The sequence below is a fragment of the Emydura macquarii genome, unplaced genomic scaffold, assembly GCF_026122565.2.
Source record: "Emydura macquarii macquarii isolate MOO-44397 ecotype Brisbane River unplaced genomic scaffold, CSIRO-AGI_Emac_v2 contig_318, whole genome shotgun sequence".
Lineage (NCBI taxonomy): Eukaryota > Metazoa > Chordata > Testudines > Chelidae > Emydura > Emydura macquarii.
In genome coordinates this window covers 8247570-8270229 of record NW_027130455.1, presented here as the reverse complement: position 1 = coordinate 8270229, position 22660 = coordinate 8247570, and the positions used below count along the sequence as shown (strand labels likewise).

The following is a 22660-nucleotide window of genomic DNA, read 5'->3' as shown; positions in this document are numbered from 1 at the left end:
CGTTGATCCAAACCTGACTGACATGCCATCTCTACCATTGGAGCGGGGGCTGCTCTATTCGTAGCATTACCTCACACAGTAACCACCCAACAGAGCCAGGGCTCCTCTAACCCCCATTGTTGCATCAACTTCAACAGCTGCTGTCACACAGTTAGGGTTACTCCAGATCACAGTGCCATGCCCATTAAAAGCTATTCTACAGAGCTACTCCATAATCTAGTGTGTGGGGTATTTGCAAATGAAAAATTACAAAATTTTAAAAAAGTTGAAACACTCCCCATGTAGTGAATGGCTGTATAAGATTACACCTAAGACTCTAGATTATTTCATTTAATTGTTTGTTTGACAGATTAAAAGAACAATACAGGGGGAAAATGGAGCAGAAATTGCAAGTGTTGCAGAAACAATTTGTGGTTGGGTAAGCACTGACTTCTCTTTTGGGGTTGGAGTCCTTAATGGAATTGAATTTTTGTTCTTTTTAAAAGGATTTAGAACATAAGGTAGTAAAGCTTTAAGATAATTTTTCTCCTATGCCCTTCATTACTGTTTCTATGTATGTTATGGAGAAGTAGTAGTCACTGTTATTTAGGGCAGCACAGCTCACTCCTGGGTAGTAATAAACTGATACCTGTCTGTGTCATTTATTTAAAATTTTAAAACTATTTTAATTTACATGGACACAAGAAAAAAATGTGTGAGCTATTTTTTGAAGCCCCAAGAATATTTTTAATTGTTTTAGAAAGCCATTAAAGTTGCTAAGCAACAGCAGTATAGATACCTATCACACCATTTACAAAACCTAAGTTCTTAAGAGCAAGAAAATGAAATAAGGATATAATTAATTTTAGTAATCTTAAATCTAATAATTTATCCTACATAACAAATATTTTTATCAATTATTAAGAAATGCATTATCACAACAGAACAGTCTTTGCTCTGACACAAATACCATTCTTTCATCTGTAATCTCAATACAGAACCTTTCTAAAGAGGAAATATAGACATGGGCCAGATTGTGAATCCCTTACTTAGTTACTAACACAAATAAGTACCATTTAAATCAATGGAGTTTAGTTGCAAAGCCCTGTAGTATGTAAGAGTGTCAGAATCTGGACGGACGGACTCACGCACGCTCTCTCTCTCGTCAATTTGTCAGCTTCGAATACACGTCCGTGTGTGTGTGTGTGTATATTATATATATATATATATATAGCCAGATTGTGGCGCATCCTGCTCACTAGTAGAAGGGAGCAGAGGGGTCGTAAGGCATCCCCTTACTCCTTTCCACCTGTGCCCCATACATGTGCTTTCTGCATGCAAGGGAAGCAGGCTCTGCAGAACCACTCTGTCCCTGCCCTAACCCAGGTGGGTGGAACCTTGACTCCAAAAGTGGTGTAGTTATGCTGGCACATGAGGGAAAATACACTACAACAGGTATAAAGACCTGGTATAGTTTACTGCTTTTCTGGAGCAGCAGGAAAGCCAAGAGAGAAACTAAGTGCCTGGGCTTTTCCAGAAGCAGCGCAACCAACGACTGCCCCTTATTAAGAGTTAGAAGACTAACTGATGATCTGGCCCATAACTTAAAAAATGTTATACATTTTCCTATAAATGAATTTATACAGCATCATTAATCTCAAATAATTATAAGTACTTTATAAAAATATTCTGTCTATAAATATAACTGATATTTTAGATAGAAGTATTCCTTAAAATGATACAAAAATCAATATAACATTCAAACATACATTAAAATGCCATGGATCAGAATAAAGATTGTTGTGTTGTACTGAAATAGATGTTTGTGTATACTTGATAAGAATAATGTATTTATGGGTTTTTTTGATAGAATAAGTTTAAGTAGTATTATGTTACATATAAAATTACATCCTGAATTATTTTTCTTTGCTTATAAATGCTTGGATTTGTAAGTGATCTGGTGTGTAAGTATGGTGATGTCACACAACAACCTTAACTGTTTTTTTTAAATAAAATGTATTGTTTTTAGACCATATTTTAAAATTGGAAGGATATTTTAAGGGTCAAAATTGCTCTTACTCATAAATGTGAGGAATTTCTCTTTATTTTATCAACTGGTGATTTAATTTATTTATTTATTATAGAGTAATTCCTTGGGCAATAAAAAAATGCATCATCCAAAATATTGCTAGCTTAAAAAGCAGATACAGCTTTTTCTTAAATATTTTAATATGCATAGTTACTTTGACTAGCACTGTGTACACTTAGCCATCAATATCCTAGGGAAAGAAGAATATTCCTTGAACATTAGCAAGACAAATTGTATAAGGGTTAGCAAAATAATGAAGATTATTTCACTGCTACAGACACTCAGAATACATAAATTACCCATCCATGTGTATGGATGGTGGAAGGAGTGTAACTTTTAAATAATTGATCTGACTAATGTAATTAAGTTTAGGACAATTTGATTTCTTTATATGTCTTGATGGATAATTTTGATGTTTAAACTTTTTATTTGTATCTATTTAAATTTTCACAGTTGTACAAAATTGAATTAAAAAAAACCTTAATCATCAATTTAGATTTAAGTTGTGGGAAGTTATAAGGGGACTAGACAGTAATTATTTAACGACAGTACACAAATTCGAAAACTTAAAGCTAACCATTAAGTTAAATCCATTTAAAAACAAATATTTACATGTTATAGTTTGATATTTGATGTTGACTATCCTAAAATCAAACTAATAAATTCTCAAGCAACATTTTCCTTACTTTGCCTATCTGGAAATTTAGATTATTGTAGATGGAAATATTTTTTCTTCAATTTGTATATTTATGGTAAAATCAATGTTTACTGATATTTGCACATAAAAATCTAATCGTTCCAAGCCTAAATTTAATGGAATTTACTATCAGCAGATCCTAATGGACTATTGTATTAATCAGATTGTGATTCCTTTTAAGAAAGATAAAAAGATAAAATACGCTAACATCGTAATTCTAGTATCTGTTTAAAGATCTCACGACAAGTGAATTTATTATTTAAGATAAAAATCTGACATTAACCTAGGTTATGCCTAGGCTTTGGTTCACATTTACATACATATCATACATAATAATCCAGATGTCTGCAATTCCCAAGTATAATGAGGAGAGAGTGCAAGAAGGAAATAATGCATTTTGTGGACTCAGCATTTTTGGAAACATTAAGCTTTAATTTCGGTGTCTAAATTAAAACTTTAACTATTATAAAGAATAGGGACAACCAGCTACTTATGTCTATTAGGAAACTTTAGGAAAATTATACAACTGTCTAGAAACCTAGATGAGAAGGAGAATAAATGGAATTGTTCATTGAAGACAGGGGCATAACTAATGGGTAGAATCAACTATCGTTGAATATAGAAAAGAGAAGAGTGGTTATTGGTAATGGGTTAGTAACTATTATCTTGGTGTGTATTATCAAAGTGCCTAGAAGCCCCAGATATGGACCAGGTCTCCATTGTGCTAGGCACTGTACAAACACAGAACAAAAAGACAGTTCCTGCCCCAAGAGCTTACAGCTTAAGCATAAAATGAAAGGCAGATGGATACAGACAGATGGGGGATACAAGGAAACAATGAGACATTGTGCTCAGCATGGTAAGTTGTGGTCTCAGCACACTGGCAGCATAACCATTGACGTTTTTGTAGGCCTGATGGAAAAGGAGAGTTTTACAGAGGGTTTTGAAAGAGGAGAATGAGTTGGTTTTGCAGGTGTTCTACTGGGAGCTTGTCCCAAGGATGAGGGGCAGCAATGGAGAAAGCACAAAGGTGCTTGTTTGAAAATTTAATAAGTGGATGATAGAGGCTGACAGCATGGACCAATCTGAGGTGGGAGTCAACCTTTTGATACTGAATAAGAGATGATAGGTAAGATGGGGATAGGTCATGAAGGACTTGAAAGTGAAGACAAGAAGTTTTTGTTTGATACAATAGAGAAGAAGGAACCGTGAAGAGATTCAAAGAGAGGGTGACATAGTGAAAGTTTGCCTATCAAATTCTGACCAAGTTCAATAGCAAACAGAAGTTGTTACATTCTGAAAGATATTTTGTGATTTATGTTGAAAGTGGATTGGTATCATAGTGGAAAGTTGTCAACAGTACAAACTACTATCTAAAACTGGCATATTTGAATTTAGTATAGAAACGATGAAAAATTACACACTGAGGGTGAGGATAGATGGGATTTAAAGAGAATAAAGTAAACAGCCTGTGCACCCACCATTTGCTTTTTCAGCTGCAGTCCCACCCATCCACTCTTTCATCATGTAAATTACATCAAAATACTGATGTGTAATTTATTGCACAATTTAAATTGGATGTGCCCTGATTACCTCAGCCTCTGTGCAACACAGGAGCATGTGCAAATGTGAATACTTTTGGAGGGGCACTTTAAACACCATCCCCCCCACCCAATACCACCAGTGTCTACTGTCTCCCTGCGCTCCCCACCTATCCCCCCAATACTCCCAGACTCCACTGCTTCCCTCCCCCCCATTGTACTGAGCTCCCTTCTGCATCTCCCAAGTAGGGTCTAAACACTGGAGGCTACAGGCACGGAAGGGATGGGATTCAGCAGGATTCCCCATCACCCCTCTGGCAGATTTGTGCTGCCAGCCTGGCTTCCCTGCTCCAGGCGCCATCTAGTGAGGCGCTGCAGAAGCACTAGCTGCGGTGCCTTTCTCAGGCACATCCTTCAGCCACACTCAGCCTGACTCACACCCTGGCAGAAAGGGGGAAGAACAGGCTCAGGGCAGGGAATCCCAGGGTGGAGGGCAGGGGCAGAAGCTGGAGCAGTGGTGGAGATGATTATTGGGGGGGGCCTGTGCCCCTTCTTGGTCCTCCCCTTGTGCACACTGCTTCTACAACATATGGGTTTGTAACATTTCATGTGGATGTGCCCCGTTTCCCCAGCCAGCTGTCCTGGCACCTTCCCCGCTCACTGGACTTACCATTTTCTGGACCACCTGCTGATGGGCAGCAACCTGCTCCTTTATGAAGTCCTGGAGGCTCCTCTGCTGGTCGGCCTGTCAGGACAGCAGCACCTGCTGTTCCACCTGATGGGACTGCTGCATCACCTGCATTGTCTTCATTAGCCACTGAAGTCTCCTCCATTTTGGCTGCCACTTTTAGCAATGGCTATGGTTCAGGGTCCCGGACAAGTCCCTAATGTAACAGTTCACATGGCTGTGCCCCCTGTTTCCCTTGAGGTTCCACTCCCCGGATACAAAGGACCCACAGCTTTCTCATTTGAAGTCACCCATGTTCATTTATTTACAGTGCACATAGTCAGTTCCTAGTTCCTGCCCCAGGCACTCTAGGGGCTTAGAGGGTTACTCACCCCTCCTAGCCAGCAGGCAGATTGACTCACAATCATCCCCTGCATTCCTTGGCCACATCTCCCCCTCTTGGTTTCCTGCACTGGCTTATATACCCTCCCTGGCCAGGTCAGCAGCTGTTCCCCCCTTTGACTTGTTAGTCAGGGCTCTGGCTCAGCCTAATCAGTGCAGCCAGCTGCTACCTGCTTCCCTTGTAATTCCTGGCTCTGCTGGCCTGCACTGCATCAGCCCAGCCCCCTGGGTTAAGGGTGACAGAGGCAGCTGAGGGATTTACCACCCTCCAGTCTGCCACAGATTTCCACTGAGATGCTGGATTTAAACAGCCCATAGCTTTATCATCCAGAGACTGTTGGCAGGGAGTTTTCAGTAAGGGGGCCTCAATTATAGATTCATAGATTCCAGGCCAGAAGGGACAATGGTGGTCATCTACTCTAACTTCCCCAAAATAATCCCAGATCATATATTTTTAGAAAAATATCCAATCTTCAGTTAAAAATTTGTCCATGATAGAGAATTTACTACAACTCTTGGTAAATTGTTCCAATGGTCAATCAATCACTCTCGTTGATGAAAATGTATACCTTATTTTTAGTCTGAATTTGTCTAACTTCAACTTCCTGTCATTGGATCATGTTATACCTTTCTCTCCTAGATTGAAGAGTCCATCATTAAACATATGTTCCCCACGTAGTTACTTATAGACAGTAATCAAGTCACTCCTTAACCTTCCCCTTGTTAAGCTAAATAGATTGAGCTCCTTGACTCTATCACTATAAAACAGGTTTTCTAATCCATTAATTATTCTCTTGGCTCTTCTCTGAACCATCTCCAATTTCTCAACATTATTCTTGAATTGTGGGCACCAGAACTAGACACAATATTCCAGCAGTGGTTGCACCAGTGCCAGATATAGAGGTAAAAATAACTGCTATATTTCTACTCAAGATTCCTCTGTTTATACATCCAGGGAGTGCCTTAGCCCTTTTGACCATAGTATCAACACTGAGAGTTCATGTTCAGCTGATTATCCACCACAAGCACCAAGTCTTTTTCAGAGTCACTGCTTCCCAGAATATAGTCCCTCAGCCAGTAGTATGGCCTACATTCCTTGATCCTAGATGTGGACGTACACATTGTTTGGTGCACCCAGCTTACCATGCAATCCAGATCACTTTGAATCAGTGATCTGTCATCTTCATTATTTATTACTCCCAATTTTTGGGTCATCTACAAACTTTATCGGTGATGATTTTATGTTTTCTTCCAGGTCATTAATACAAATGTAAAATATCATAAGGTCAAGAACTAATCCTTGAGGGACCCTTCTAGAAACACACCTTTCCATGACGACTCCCTGTTTACAGTACATTTTGAGACCTATCAGTTAGCCATCTTTTAATCCATTTAGTATGCACCATGTTAATTTGATATCATTCTAGTTTTTTTAATCAAAATGTCACATGGTACCAAGTCAAATGCCTTTCAGTAGTCTAAGTATATTACATCAGCACTATTATCTTTATCAACTAAATATGTAATCTCAAAGAAAACATTAAGTTAGTTTGACATTATCTATTTGCCATAAACCCATTTTGATTGGTATTAATTATGTTATCCTTCTTTAATTTTTTATTAATTGAGTCCTGTACCAGCTACGGCATTATCTTGCACAGGATCAATGTCAGACTGACAGACCTATAATTACCCAGGTTATCCTCTATGCTTTTAAAATATTGACACAACATTAGTTTTCTTCCAGTCTGCTGGAACTTCCCCAATGTGCCAAGACTTATTAAAAAAATCAATATAAACAGTACATTTCCTCTGTCCCTTTGCTTCCCTTATCAATTTTCTGTAATTCCTAGCTTCTGATTATATTCATTACTATCAACTTCCCCTTTCATCCATTTATTTTATGTATATATTTATATTGTAGAGCTACATTCGCTTCCCTTCTAAACTGGGTATTTTTTTAACCAGTACAGCCTTCTTCCTCAAATGTAGTTTTGTGGCTTTTTTGGGCCTCTAGTAAAGTGTTCTTAAATAATTCCCAATCATCATTCACATTTTTCTGATTAAATTCTTCCCCACAGCTGATTTGGCTCATAATTATTTTCAGCTTTGTGAACTTTGCCCTTTTAAAGTGCCAAGTACATATATTACTGCTTCAGACTTTGTTCTACTTCACATTATAAATTTGATCAAGTCAGAATCATTTGTACTATTAAATGTTAGTTCTGTGATCAGTTCCTCTTTATCTGTCAAGGCTAGGTCACATATAGAATTCCCCTGTTTGTTACAACACCTTTAGAGTTAAGAAATTGTCAACTATAATATTTAGAAATTCCAAGAATGTTTTAGTACTGGCAGCATGAGACCTCCAGTATATGTCACACAAATTGAAGTTCCCATGATCATGCATTTTTCCCCCCTACACGTTATCGATGTAGTAGCTAGTCATCCTGTTGCCTAGTTTAATTTGGTGGTTTGTAGCAGACACCAACTAATACCTCATCTTGTGCTTCATCTAATAGGACATTGATCCATAAGTATTCAAGATCATTTTCTTCTGACTTGTCAGTGACTTGGAAAAAGGTAATGCCATTTTTGACTAAGAGTGCCACTCCCTCTCCCCTTTTACCCATTCAATCTTTCCTAAATAGATTTTAATGTTCCAGTTGTGTGAATTGTCCAACCAAGTTTCAGTATTAGTAACTAGCTTGAATTTATGCCAATAAACTATTCTAATTACACTTTTTTGTTGCCCAGGCTCCTAGCATTGTTGTATAGGCAATTACATAATTTCTTCTCTTCCTGTCCTTTGGTTCCTTGATTAATTTGTTCTCAGCATCTTGATTCTGTGCTAAGTGAGTCCTCATATCTTTCATCTTTTTACCCTCCCCTTTTGTTACTATTAAACTGCTTCTACCCACTGAGATTATTTAATTTCTAGAAGTTCACTTTTAGGAGGGGCAAATTATGAACATGAATAATTAATGGTTTCTGTAGACTTTTTTGCTTCAGCCAGAGAAAAGAAGAATGGGCATAATATTTGCTAAACACATACTGTTTCAGATTAAATATCAGAATAAGGAGGGTTGGTTTATTTTACTAAAGGGCACAATTGCTGGTTTATTAATAATAGTGGGATCAGTATATATGCCAAATCAAAAGCAAACAACTTTTTAAAGGATTTCTTTAAGATGCTGCAACATTTTGGGGAGAGGGAAACTATATTTGGAAGAGACTTCAATCATACACTGATCCCTCACTGGGGCAGATCTGATAAAAAGAGAAAAAATAGATAAGGAAACAAGTGCAGCACTAAGCTTTCTATACCAACAATTCTGTCTTAGATTGTTGGAGTGAATTGCATCCTGCAAAATGAGATTATATATTGTAGTCACATCCTCTTAATTTATATACAAGAGTAGATTTAATGTTAATCTTTAAATTCTTAAAGAAGAGAAGGAAATCTACAGAAATTGGCCCTATTGCATGCCCATTGGAAGCAATAATTCATAGTTTGGATGGATCCCAAAGCACTCTTTTGGAACATGAATTTTTGCTTCTCCAGGACAAAGACTCATCTGCAGAACAATATAAAGAGAGTTCTACTATGAGAAGCAGGTAAAGAAGATTTTAGGGGCCAGTTGGTTAGCAGAGCCTCTCATTTGAGAAAGAAATAAGTCAAGAAAAATTAAAACCAGAATAGGACATAAAAAGGTTACAAGAGTTTAATTAAAACATAGGTTCAAAAAAGTATATAGACAATTCACTAATATTAGGGGGAAATTGCATATGTTTATGACAGACACCACTGAAAAAGCCATTAGATATACAAAGCAGATGTTTTACAAAAAAGGAAATAAAAATGTAAGTTATTGTCTTGGAAGCCTAAAGGGATTCAACAGCAAGACAATCAACAAAAGATAATTGTTCATCCTAATGAAATGTGTCACTTTTGCTGCTTATTATAACAAACCTCTATACTTCAGATACTCCACGCTCTAAAGGTATTAAAAATTGTCTAGAAATATAGCAGGCTTGCCAAAGATGTATGAAATTGATAAAGAACCTTTAGAGAAAGAAGTCACAGAAGAAGAAATTGTAGAGGCAATTTCAGGGATGGAAAGTGGTAAAACTTCAGGACTGGGTTGATTTTCAGCTAAATTTTGCTAGATATTTAAGGAAGTATTAGTGCTCTATTGAGGGGTAACTTTAAATATGGAGGAACTTCCACAATCTGTGAAAAAAGCTACTGCTCTTATTCTCCCTAAAGTTGGAAAAGACTGTACCTTTATGCACTTCTTTTAGGCCCATATCACTGCTGAATCATGATAGAGCAATTTTAACAAAAATACTAGATAATCAATGTGCAATCATGGCTGTAATGGGGCCACACTCACCACACTGGCACCTCCTGCTGGTTGTCTTAGGGATTAGCTCTGCAGGTCCGTAAACCCTCTTCCGATGGTGCCTTGCCCACTATCATTTCTGCTCCTGGACCCACATCACTCCAAGGACCACAGTGTCCTCTTCATGACACAGTCCTCTGGCCATGTCACAATCTGTGCTCCCCGTTCAGGGGGCAATTGCTGTCATTCCACTTTTTGCCACTTCTCCAGTGGTGACTGGACCAGCCCACTGCTCCAGATCCCAGCCCCCTGCTCCAGATCCCAGCCCAGGAACCCCATAGATGGCAGCCATGTGCTGCATCCCCTGCAACTCCTCAGTACATTTCCCTGGGCCACTTCCCCAAAGCCCCAGCACCTTCTTCACCCTTGCCTCAGGGCCTCAGCCTGCCAATCCCAGCAGCAGCCAGGAGCTCAGTCTAGCTTCCCTGATCCCTGCTAGCAGCACTGCTTTGTCCAGCGTGCTAGCTGCTTCCTCTTGCCTGCCAGTTCTCCCTCTTTGAGCTCCAGGAAGTAACTAACCCTGCTATCCCCTTCAGCAATTCATATATGGGCCTGTCTGGTCATGATTGGCTGCTCCCATCAGCCCCTCTCTAATTGGCAGCTTCTTGCGCAGCCTCCCTAGGGCTCTATTAACCCCATAGAGGCCTTTGTATTGGGCCAATACCCCATCACACTGGCCATACAGGAGGATGACAACAGCAGGAAAGTAAAACTATTATTTTACCTTATTGTGGATCAAGACACAGATCAGCCCCTCTCTGAAGCTCACCATTGCCTCCAGTCTTACAGCAGGATAAGTCCCCTAGGAACCCTGGAGACCTGTTGCTCTGCAAAGCAGAACGAAACTCTGAAGCAACACTGGTTTTTCACTAGACACCAATCTGAAGGGATGTGGAGATAGACCCCCTATCTTACTTCTTTATACATATGCAATATTAGGGACTTGAAAGACTCCCTAAATCAGGACAAGATAGTCTATGGCACTTGGGATCGCCAGCTGTGAGAGAGGCCGTTCTAAGAAGGTGATCACACATTAGACAGATGCTTTCATATGAGGCATACAGTAGAAGCCTCAAAAGACATGATGAAAGCCCTAAGAGGCATACCACCCCAAGAAGTACATGTGATGAGACAACAGAAAAGGAGATCAGGTAGCCAAGAAATCATATCCATAGTGAGATGTATTTACTTTAGGAGAAAGCATGAGCTGTGTGACAGGGTCAGACTAGATGGCTACCGGAGAGTGCAAGAAGGCCAATATATCAGCCCCAAGATCAGAAAATCCATTTTCCCCTAGTAGCTGAGCAGGGGTTACTCCTGGTTAAAATACACCTGGAGCCAATCAGGGCCCCCGATAGGACTTGTTAAAGCCTCCCCTCCGAGAAAGTGTATGGCTGGAGTTGTGAAAGTGAGGTGAGCTACCAGAGTGTGTGAGCAGGCAAGATGCTGTCAAGAACCAGGAGGGTTTAGGAGAAGGAGCAGAACTCTGGCAGAAGAGAACCCTGCAGGTACAAAGACTGGGGAGGGAAAACCCTTCTCAAAGAGGGCAAAGGACCTTTCCCAGGCCTGGAGGCCTAAGGGAAGAGACCCTGCCAGAAGAGAAAGATTGAACTGGGCATTTGGTTTGGGCACTACCATGCCCAGTGGGGCTGTCAAGAGTCTTTCCTGGTAAGGAAGCCAGGAAAGGCCCCTGTCCAAGCAGAGTATGGACATTAAGTCAAGGGACATGGGGAAGTAACCCAGGGAAGCTAGCAGCTTTCCTGAAGCCACAGTGTGAGGCTGCAGCTTGTAGGGTCCCTGGTTTGGGGCCTGGAGTTGAGGGTGGGACTGGGACCTCCCCTCCCCATACCAGCCATTCACTGGACGGTCAAGAGCCCTGGCGAAGAGGCAAGGGCCTGTGAGAACCAGAGGTAGGACCAGGAGCCAGCAAGGAGCGGCCATCTTAGAGCAACTGCATTACCTTCACCCATTATTAGAGGGTGGAAGGAACACCAAGGGGTGAAGCAATTCTCTGACCTACTATTAAAAGGAAGCGCTGGACCCACAGAGGTAGAGGAAGAGCTTTGTTACAGTGGGTAAAGGAGAAGTGCCCTGCACTAGGATAGCATTGCATGTGGCAATTTGTCAATGTATGCAAGAGCAGAGGAAGGTCTCAAAGATTCAGCTAATTTTCATAGAAACAATGGCTTCTGGTCAATTAGGAAAGAAAAAAATAGAACTAATTTATATCAATCTTTGAATACAGTCATAGAATTTAAGACAAGAAAGGACCACCAGATCATTTAGTCTAACTTCCTGACATGTTTTCTAATAAAACAATGGTACCTCACACCAATCAAGTTAAAATACTGAGAGACATTGAATGGAGGAATGGAGGACGTTGTGTGAAAGTGGAGATTTTATGCACGCTCCAGTTCCAGTTCCAGTTCCAGTTATTAGAGAGTATTGGGATGTGATTAGTAATGAAATATTAAAAATGGTTGGATATTTATTACCATATTACTTGTTAGTAATCCTCCTGGGGCTTGTTAGTAAAAATGGTCACACTCAAAGAAATGAAGAATTAGCCATGGTCTACACTTACCTGGAGATTTGGCAGCAGTTGATGGGAGTTACACAAACTATGCAGAGTAGCTTGCGTAACTCCCGTCAACTGCTGTGCTTCCTTTCTGCACGCCATCTTCACTGCACTGTGCTACACTACTTGAGGGGGTGGTTTTACTCAGTTGACCTCCTGATCAATCGAGTGGGTCTACACTGACCGCTCAAATCGATCCAGAAAGATCGATCTGGTGGCAGCAAATTTGCCGTCTTCAGTATAGACATACCCTTGGTCATTCATCTGCTACTAGATTCCAGGCGACTGATAGCCTTTCATTGAAAAAAGAAAAACCGTGCAAAATTAAAGGAATGGTCCCAAAAAATGAAGGAGGTTGTTGTTATGGAAAAATTAACACTTCGGTTGCATTCCCCAGTAAAAGAGACAGAAGACAAATAGATCTTAAATACTTGATTACTATTTTTTCTGTAGTCAGACAAAGTATTTTTGCCTGCAAAAAAACTAGCACACCTGTCCAATTTTTTTGGAATGTTAATGTTTGATAGAGACACTTGGTTTGATAAATAGGAATAGTCAGTAGTTTCACTCAATTTAATATCACCAGAAACAACAGAGGGCGGTGTTAATAGGCTCACTTTGTAATATGATAGCATCTTGCTAAACAGAGAGATTTTCATTATTATATCATTACATAATGTTTCTCTACGCAAAATTATGAGTTCAGTGTTGTAATATTAATGTTTTATTTCTGATATTTATATGGCAATTATTTATAAACCTGTTAAACCTTCCTAAATAAACAGTTATAAAAATGGTTAAGAGGTGTAGTCCTAGTCAAATGTACAATGTTTGATTTAATGTTTGGATAATAATTGAAAATGTTTAAATAAATACATTTTTAAAAGTGAGATAATATCCTGACTTTTAATTGAGACGGCAACAAATACTGAGTTTCTGATTAAATTTCCTCTTACCACCTTTATGACTCTTCATAAGCAGGAAGGGTATTACCCCTGCATTGACATTCCTGAACTGGATATAATCTAGAAATAACATTGTAAAAATGTCATTCATCAGTGTCAAAGGAATCCTTTTGAAAAGGATGAATTTCAAACTTCAAAGGTTTGGAAACCTTACTACTTTGTGTTGAAAGTATTGTGCAAATTTGCTTTTAGTAACAGCACAAGTACAATGGGAAAAGGTTTCTTCATCTCCTGAAGAGGATATTTTCTCATGACAGCTTTTTTTAGTGAAAGTAAAACTGCTGGTTTTATAGGAGATGCTTTGTTGCTTGAGCTATTTTACCAGTCAGATTGGGAAAGTCACATGACTAATAATCTTTTTAACTAGACGTAGTTTTACCAACCTTTTGGCCCCCACATTGATCAACAAACAAAGAGTCTGGTCACAAAAACTCTGTGATACTTTTGTTATTCTGATGACATTTTGGAAGTTATTTCCATATGAGGATGCCAGGATCGGAATGATTGCTTCAGTTTGATAGAGGACAGATAGTGAATATGTCTACACAAGAGCAGGAGGTATAATTTCCAGCTCTGATCGAGCTAGCACCCTACAAATAGTACTGTCGCTGCAGCAGTGCAAGCAGTAGCATGGGCTAGTTGGTTGAGTATGCATCTATATTTCAGAAGGGATCATAATCAGGTGGCTAGCCCAGCCTGCCGCTCACATCACCATGGCCACACTTCTCTTTTTAGCATACTAGCTCGATCAGAGCTAGAGCGGGTATGCATATCCAAGCTGGAAAATTATTCTGTCAGCTCCAATGTAGACATACCCAGTGTCTGTCACTTTCTACTGCACTATGTGGAGAGCACAGTCTGTATACTATTCAGAGATGCTAATCACATCAATGAAAAATTAACTTGCTTGAAACAAGGTGGTTTTTTTTTTAAAAAACCAACCCTTATCAGTCTGATGTTGTAACACAAAATAAGTGCAGTTAATATCATATCACACATTTCTAATTAAAATGCTCCTATATTAAAATAGTTAATCTGTTTCTGAAAATATCAAGTCACTTATACGTGATAGAGTTTACTGTTTTCCTTTGATTAATTAGAATAACCACCTTTTCTTTCGGGTAGGGATATCTGTGCTTGGTATGTGCAAGTTCTCTAAATAGTCAGCTAATTTAAGACTTGCCCTGTAAGATTTTCAGGGTAGGATTTGTTTAAATGCCCAAATCAATATGAGGCTTCAATCAAAATATTTCCTTCAGATGGCTTATCAAGTTTGATTACGCTGATTTTTCAGTTGCTCTCTTTGAAAGGGCCAGATTCACAACAGCATTACTCTAGTTTTATACTGGTGTAAATCCACAAAAATGAAATTACACCAGTATAAAACTGGAGTAATGCAGTAGTGAATCAGGCCCATAGTTAAAGAAAAAAAAAAAACTTTTCCATGTGAGTGGAGGAATGGAGAAGAAATCTCATATGACAGAGGCTTCTTGCTTATCCTTCACTCTGGAAGGCACCTATATACCACCGTTATGGGTATGGTCTAAATATAGAATAGACACATAGGGAAGGAAGCACTACCTGACCGCCCTTCTCAAGGCTCCAGCAAATAAAGGTTGAGAACCATTATATCAGCTATGGGTTGTGTAACCAAATCCAGGTCTGGCAAGATGCAATTTGGCACACTCTACATTTGGGATTTAGAGAGATGGGACTTGGTGGAAATGAAAGTTTACCATTCAGCAAAACATGTTTTTATATGACCAACTATCAGGCCTGCAGGGGCAAATATCACTTTAACAAAAAATAATGAATTCAAACTTCTAATTTAATTATATATTGTTCATATGGCAGCACTACTGTGTGGCTACTATTGTTGCATTGATTCTTCCACAGTAGTCTGCTGCCTGATCAAATATCATACCAAATGGATGGTGGGCTATAATCAGAAAGCAAGATTAGGTGTTTATTCTTGGTAAGAGTTCCATAATACATGCTGGAACTCCATGCACAACTGATTTGAAAAAACCACTGTAGCTTCCAACTCAAGGTAAGAATCAGGAACTGTGATTCTGTCTATATTGGAAGTCATCCTTTAAGGCTCCTCCCCTCCTGCTCCCATCCCCTAAAAACCTGATATTTCCATGAGAGGAAATAAGTTACAGTAATTTGAATAAAAAATATTTTCCTCTCTAAATCTATATTTGAAAAATATGTATTTATATCATTAGAGCTTCTCCATGTGAAGCTGAACTTCAGGAATTAATCCAGCAAATTGACATCATGGTGAACAACAAGAAACTGGAATGGGAAAGGAAGGTGCAAGCTTTAGAGGCAAGAATGGATGTCCGGGATCAAGAATTAGCAAATGCCCAAAACAAGTTGGATCTGAAAGGTCACGAGGTACTTAAATGAATACCATCTCCTTTAAAGAAAGCATTTAATTCTGGAAGTTACTTAATAGCGTGTTTTATAAATATGCCTGTTCAGTTTATCACATCAGAATACAAAACAAGTTCTTTAAAGGTCAGTGATTATCTCTGTTATTTTGTATTAAAATGTGGTTCTGCTCTGAAAAATTACTGTAAAAATGTCATTGAGAGGTCCAATATTTGGTGTGTCTCAATTATGTCTAGTTCAAATATGTCCACTGTTACAAGTATAAAGGTGATTTGATGTTTTTTCTAAGTGCCAGCCCAGCTAACTCAGTCTGGGATTTTAAAGTCAAAATGGGTTCTTTCCTTCTTGTGTATCTTCACTAATGATAAAAGTTTTTCAGGCCAAATTAGACCTTCATTTACACCTGGGCAATCAAGGATTACTGATCAAAGATCAAGAGGCCCTTTCTGCTAGACACTGTACAGGTGCGCAGTCATATCTGCAAAGTATACATTCAGAGACAATAGTGCAATCCTAGTCTCTCACAACAGTTTGCTTGAATGTAACTCAAATTTAGTAAAGAAATTTCGACAAAAATCCATCTTGTAAACTCTGGGCTATGTTGGCCTTGCAGAGTTAACAGGAGTAAAAATAAGCAAAACACATATTTTTGTTACCAATGAAAGCAAGTGCGGTTTTGTATACACACATGAAAGAAGATCTGTTCAGAAAGGTGCTGTTTTATCTTTTTCACAATCCTCAATTGCAACTCCTCCTGTCATTAAGATTTACCTACATTTTGTTGCCAGGGTGCTTATGATTTTGTTTCATTTTACTGGGTTTTTGTTTGATGGTTTTTAAGTAATTTGTAAACATCTACACATGAAAAGATAAAAATGTAAAGAGATTTATTGTTGCCTTAAGTGAATGATAGGCACTGCTTATTTATGAGGCCAGTCCAGCAAAAATTTCACACAGCTGTTTCTGCCCATCTCTCAACTCATCTATTCTGGTCAGGTGTTGATCTGAGGAATTGCTCCTAAAACAAGGTCTTTCATTACACAATCATATAATGCTATAATCAAATTATAATGCAAATATGTAATGGACTTTTTGGGTACAAAATCTCACACTTAAGCAATTTAGTTTTGTGGTATCTAATTTTACTTTTTAGTAACTTGTTTAAGTACAATAAAATATTTACTTTTGGTGCAATAGTCCTATTTAAAATTTTGTTAAATATTAACTTTTTAGGAATTATTTGGAAAAGGTAAAATTGAATGTTTATTCTAAACATAGGTAGGAATACTTCGACAGAAGTTAGACAGCTTGCAGAAGACTAAATATGAGATGGCTCAGGATTTCGAAGCTCAACTTCAAGCACTCAAGTCTCAAGTAAGGAAAAAGTCAGATTCAGTATTATATAGTGATTCAATATTTTCAGGTTAGTTTAGTAGACTTTGAACAGTTTTCCAAAGTTACTTTATCACTTTATATTTCCGTTTCTAATCATATCAGCTAATATTTCTTTAGACTTATTTAAAGATCTACTTTGTTTTGAGAATTTGATTTGATAAATATTAAGAATTTCTGTAATAGTTCAATTTTTGTTATCTGCATTTAAAAATCCTTAATTATTTTCTAAAAAATGTTCTAAAGTATAATTTAACGGATGTGTCTTCATTGATTTGTGAATGGTAATGTATGTCTCACTTTTAACTTTGGGTGACCATATCTGCTTTCATGGGTTCAATTCTCATTTCTATAAAGAGAACTTGGAATCTACTTCTTCACACTGGACTTATTGTGACAATGTGATAAATGGACATGGAGAGAGATTGTGTCAGATGTAAGACCTGTGGACTATGGACTAGGTACTTGGAAGGGATAAAATCACTTAATCAGAGTCATGAAATTAGAAGCTGATACACACAGGGAGAACTGTCTTTATGTTGACATGTTTTAGGTTGCTCCAGGTTGTCTTGTTTTTACGTTAAGATTATTTGGGTTATGAAGGCTACTGGAAAGCTCTGGAAACAGCCTGATAGTTTTCAGGTTCATAGTTCCAGCTATGAACAGGTTGGTAGTTTTCCATGCAGAAAGGAGGTATAACAACCAGAGGGCCCTGGAAGGAGGAGGCATGCAGTTGGATTCATTTTTGCTAATTGACTATTTTGTTTGCTCCATGACTGTCCTTTTTTCTCTGTTTTCCACTCCAAGCTGTGAGTCTAATGGGTGTCAGCTTTATTGAACTTCAGTCCATGGTGCTTCTTAGATTTTAACAACGTAGCCTAGACAGTCCTGGATTTGGTCTTTTCTTGTTTATCTGATGTTGTCTTCACTATTTTCTACTACTGGGAAAGGGAAAGAAACAAAGGCTTGGGCTATACTTAAAACTTATACCAAAATAACTGTCAGTCAAGGGTGTGGAAAAAAACACAACCAGTATAGATACAACTATGACAACAGAAGCAATCTTCTGTTGTTCGGGAGGGTGGTGTTCCTACACCAGCAGAAAAACTCCTTCTGTCAGCACATGCTGCATCTACACCAGGGGCCAATGCCTGCATAAGCACTGTAATGTAGACATAGTCTATCCAACAATCAGACCTCTTCACCAAACCAGTCTGCCAATCAAACCTTAGATGGACCTTGGACTTAGCATGGCCAAGTAAACAACTATAATTTTGACCTGATGGTGACAACATTCCTCACCCACATACCTCCAGACCATAAAATAGAGCATCTGTTCTTTTTCAAATTTTCATTTCCCTTCTTTGGTGTTCTCTTTTATCTGTGTTTGCCTATATTTGGTTGGAGAAATTGACTTGACAAACAAACAGCTTTGTAAGTAAACTGAGAATATTTTGGTTGTCACCTAAATACCATTTTCAATCATTTAAGAAAACAGTCATGAAATAAAAGTTGTTTTTGTAACTTACAGTGTTTCCCTGGATTGTAAATATAGACAGAGGATTTACATCTTGGTGTGATTACTGAGAAATTACACATTAGACAGTGAAAAAAGGAACATTAGTTCTCCTTTAAGTGATTTTGTACATGTATATTCCACAGTAGGTGTAAGTACATCCAGTGCACTATAGTTGGAGACTTTTGCCACCAGTACCAGCAGATGGCTTATGCTCCCCTTCTCTCCTCATGCTCAGAGTCAAGGTCATAAAAAGGGCCTGGCTGCCACATCCCTCTCAGTTCTTTCTTACCACCTGTGGCAAGAATTGGAGTGCCCTATTGCTCTTCAGCTTCAGTTAACGAGACACTAGTCAGAAATTTCTTTAACTGTACAAGGTTCTGGTTATAGTTAGCCCTAGTATAGTTTAATATAACTTAGTTTATTAGATAGAGTCCTTTTATTTAGGAATTCATTAGGAACAAATCCCCAGGATTCAAACAATGTACGATGTGTTGAGCCATGATTGCTGTTACAAATAGGCACAAAAGCCTAATTTGCCACAGCAAGGTGCGAGTGAGGGACAAATATCCTTCCCAATGAGCATGAAGAAACATGGATTTCCACCTCAAAGTCCATCTTATGGAAGAAGTAATGCTTCCCTCTGCAGGGCCTGACCCTGATCACAAGAGAGTAGACAGCTCGTCCACAAGGAGAAGCCCTCGAGCTTCCCTAGAGGCTAAGCCCAAATCTGGTGAAAAATGCTGGTTTTTCTTCTCCAGTGGACTTCTTGAAACATTTTAAACTTTCTTCTTCATCTGAGAGGTGGTTGAAGTTTCACTCTTCACCCTCCAGGAGTCTTCCAATGCCACATCAAGGTCTGGTCACAAATACCGACACTTACCAGCGCCATCTGAGATGGCATCATCAACTCTGCTTCCACTGGTGCTGTTGAGATTGCTATCTTCAATATTACCAAAAACATATTAGTTCCCAGCACTGTTTAATCCAATACCACTGGCACCTGCAGCAGAATACTTATCTCTGATTTTGGTCCCATCAACACTGCAGGCCTTCCTGGCAGTGAATGACCTCTTGTGCCTTCTACTACCAGACTCTCCATAACTGCATCATCCAGCACTGGTACTGACAGTCTCCACCACATCGGTACCACCAGCGTCATTTACAATCATAGCTCCCTCACTTCCAGTGGTTTCTTCATTGCAACCCTCAATGACGGCACTGTCAGCACCACTGGCACTGACCTATTTTTTTTACCTTCTGACCATTTTGCCCACTTCCACCAGATACATCCTCTATGACAGGATTAAGATCTCCACAAATGCCAACTAGAACTGCTCATCTATTCACTAAGGAGAATTATATCTCTTCAAACTTGGACCATGATAGACTTGTAGTTCCTCCAGTCTTTCAGGTCATGCTCTAAATATTCCAGAATCAAGGGGCAAGATTGGCGTTCTTACAAGGAGGCCCTTGTATTGTGCCCATCACCCTCAGGGGCAGTTCAAAGAGTGGAATCCCCCCTTGGCTTTATTGGGCCTCGGGGACTGCTCCAAGAGTGTCTAGACCACCTGTTGGAGTCTCAGTGTAAGAGGCGATCTCATTCTCCTTTTCTGGAGACTTCAAGGAAGTATCCTTCTACCATCCCTCAGGCCCCTCCTTTGATGGAGCCCAAAGAAGAAGAAGGGGCAAGGGAAGAACCTCTAGATGTCCCCTCACCCCATTTTTCATCTTCTTTCCTCTGTAAGGCCATCACCCCACAGTCTACATCACCCTCCTCCTCCCCCAGCCACCATGGAGGGCTTTAAAGTGTTTCAGGACCTCATGGCCACATCTCTAGGACTGTGGGCAAAGCTTGTGAAAGACCACCCACACAAGTTTTTAGATATTTTGCAAATACCTGCCACAGGAAAGGTTATTTATCCCATTAATGAAGTCTTGTTGGAACATGCATGGAACCTCTGGCAGATGTCGGCCTTTGTCCCACCCATTCCTAAATCTGTGGACATATGTTATCAGGTTGCCAAGCAGGAATTTGTTTATTTCTTCATGCACCCTGTCCCAGAATTCCTATGGCAGCCAATGAGTGTTATGGCAGCCAATGAGTGTTATGGCAGCCAAAGTGTTCGAGGCAATCTCATCTTAGAGCCACTCCAAATGATGAGTTTAGAAGATTGTATTTATAGTGCCTTTCTGGCCCTGTCAATCGGCCTATATCACTGATCTTTCAGATGAGAGTGTTGAATTATCAGGCACTGTTGCTGAAATATACCTTTATTAATTGGTCAGCAGTTTCCAAATTAGGGGACAAATTGCCTGAAGAATACAAAGAAGAGTTCCTGGCTGTGATCTCTGAAAGACACCTCATTGCCTGAGCATCACTCCAAGTGGCCATCAATGCAGATGACACTACCTTGTGCTCTATGGCTACAGCCATCTCAGTGAGATGCATCTTTTGGCTGTAGGCCTCTGGCATGCGAAGGAGCTGCAAAACACAGTTGAAGACTTACCATTTGAAGGATCTGAACTCTTTTCAACTGATGAAGCCATGCACACCTTAAAAGACAACCATGCAACTCTGTTCACTAGAGATCTACACCAGTAAGGTAGTGGGGCAGGAAATTGTAGGAATACTTTTTGAGCACTTTTGACCTCACATGCACTTGTAGGTTTAAGGTCATGTTGCATGGATGATGCCATTTTATACAGAAATGTACCAGGGATGTTATGCCGGTGGCGGGGCGGGGGGAGGGGGTGTCACACTGGTGGAGTGGAGTCTTGCCATCAGGGGGCTAGCAAGGGAGGAGTACTTGCACTTAAAAATGAGGCCTAAACCTTGGTCTACACCCCAGTAACAAAGAGAAAACAATTTAAGCCTCAAACAAACTATAAAGTATTCTATCACCCAAGGTCTCAGGACACATCTAAAAAAAAGTCTAAGTCTTCTAGGTATAACCAATTGGCATAGTCCACAGCAAGCCCTTCTCATTAGATCTCTTTGGATCCAAAGCATTCATTTTGACTGCTCAATCGAGGGCAGCATACTGGCCATATCATCTTCCCCCCCAGAAGGAAAGCATCTCTCTCTCTCTCTTTTACAGCGCTTGGAAAGAGATTACATTGGACAAGTGGGTGTCCAGCACAGTAAAGAAGGGAGATACGTCAGCCAGTTCAACTCTCTCCCCTTCCAAACCCATCTTCCCTGTTCCTTTTCAGGGACGTATTTTTGAGACTGTCTTTCTTCACAAAGTAGAGTCTCTTTTTGAAGTGGGAGTGATTGAGAATGTTCCTTACCACAAAAAGGGAAAGATTTCTATTCCTAGTACTTTCTAATTCCCAAAAAAGAAAGATGTCCTTCAACCCATTCTAGATCTAAGAAAACTGAACTGATTCATCAAGAAGATCACACTTGGGTTGGTCACCTTTGCTTCTATGATCCCTTTCCTGGAGATTGGTATACAGCCCTCTATTTGCAGGACACTTACATTCATGTGGAAATACACCTTGGCTTTGGTTCATAGCACACACCAAGCACTACCAATAAATGATGATTCCCTTTTTGAAGACCCCAGGTTATTCATCAAGTGAATGACAGTGATAGCAGCCTATCTGCACTGCCTAGGTGTCCAAATATTTCCTGCCCTGGACAATTGGCCAGTTTGCACCCGTGTCCAAAACAGCATCCTCATAATCATATTGCTATTCCCTTTTCTAGGCCCAAAACTGAATGTACTGAAATCTACATTAAAACTGACACAGTGGATAACTTTCATAAGAGAAGATCTCAGTGCCACAGTCACCAGGGCATACCTCCCCATTGTCAGGTTTCAGACCATAGTCTCACTGTTTGAAAGTCTCAGGTCCAACCCAAGACAGCAATATGTTTGTCTGCAACTACTAGGTCATATGGCCTTGTGCATGTATGTGACTTCACAAAGAATCATAGAATATTAGAGTTGGAAGGGACCTCAGAGGTCATCTAGTCCAACCCCCTGCTCAAAGCAGGACTAACCTCAGCTATATCATCC

The 22660-nt window shown here is 39.5% G+C and overlaps 1 protein-coding gene across 1 annotated transcript in view; it reads left to right on the top strand.

Annotated features, from left to right (window-relative positions):
• Positions 1 to 17010: 17010 nt before the first annotated feature.
• Positions 17011 to 22660, top strand: part of DEUP1 (deuterosome assembly protein 1) — a 64487-nt gene continuing 58837 nt past the window's right edge. The window contains exon 1 of the mRNA XM_067567382.1: positions 17011 to 17098. Coding sequence (XP_067423483.1) covers positions 17054 to 17098 — 45 coding nt within the window. The 5' untranslated portion in view covers positions 17011 to 17053. The remainder of the gene's footprint in view (positions 17099 to 22660) is intronic.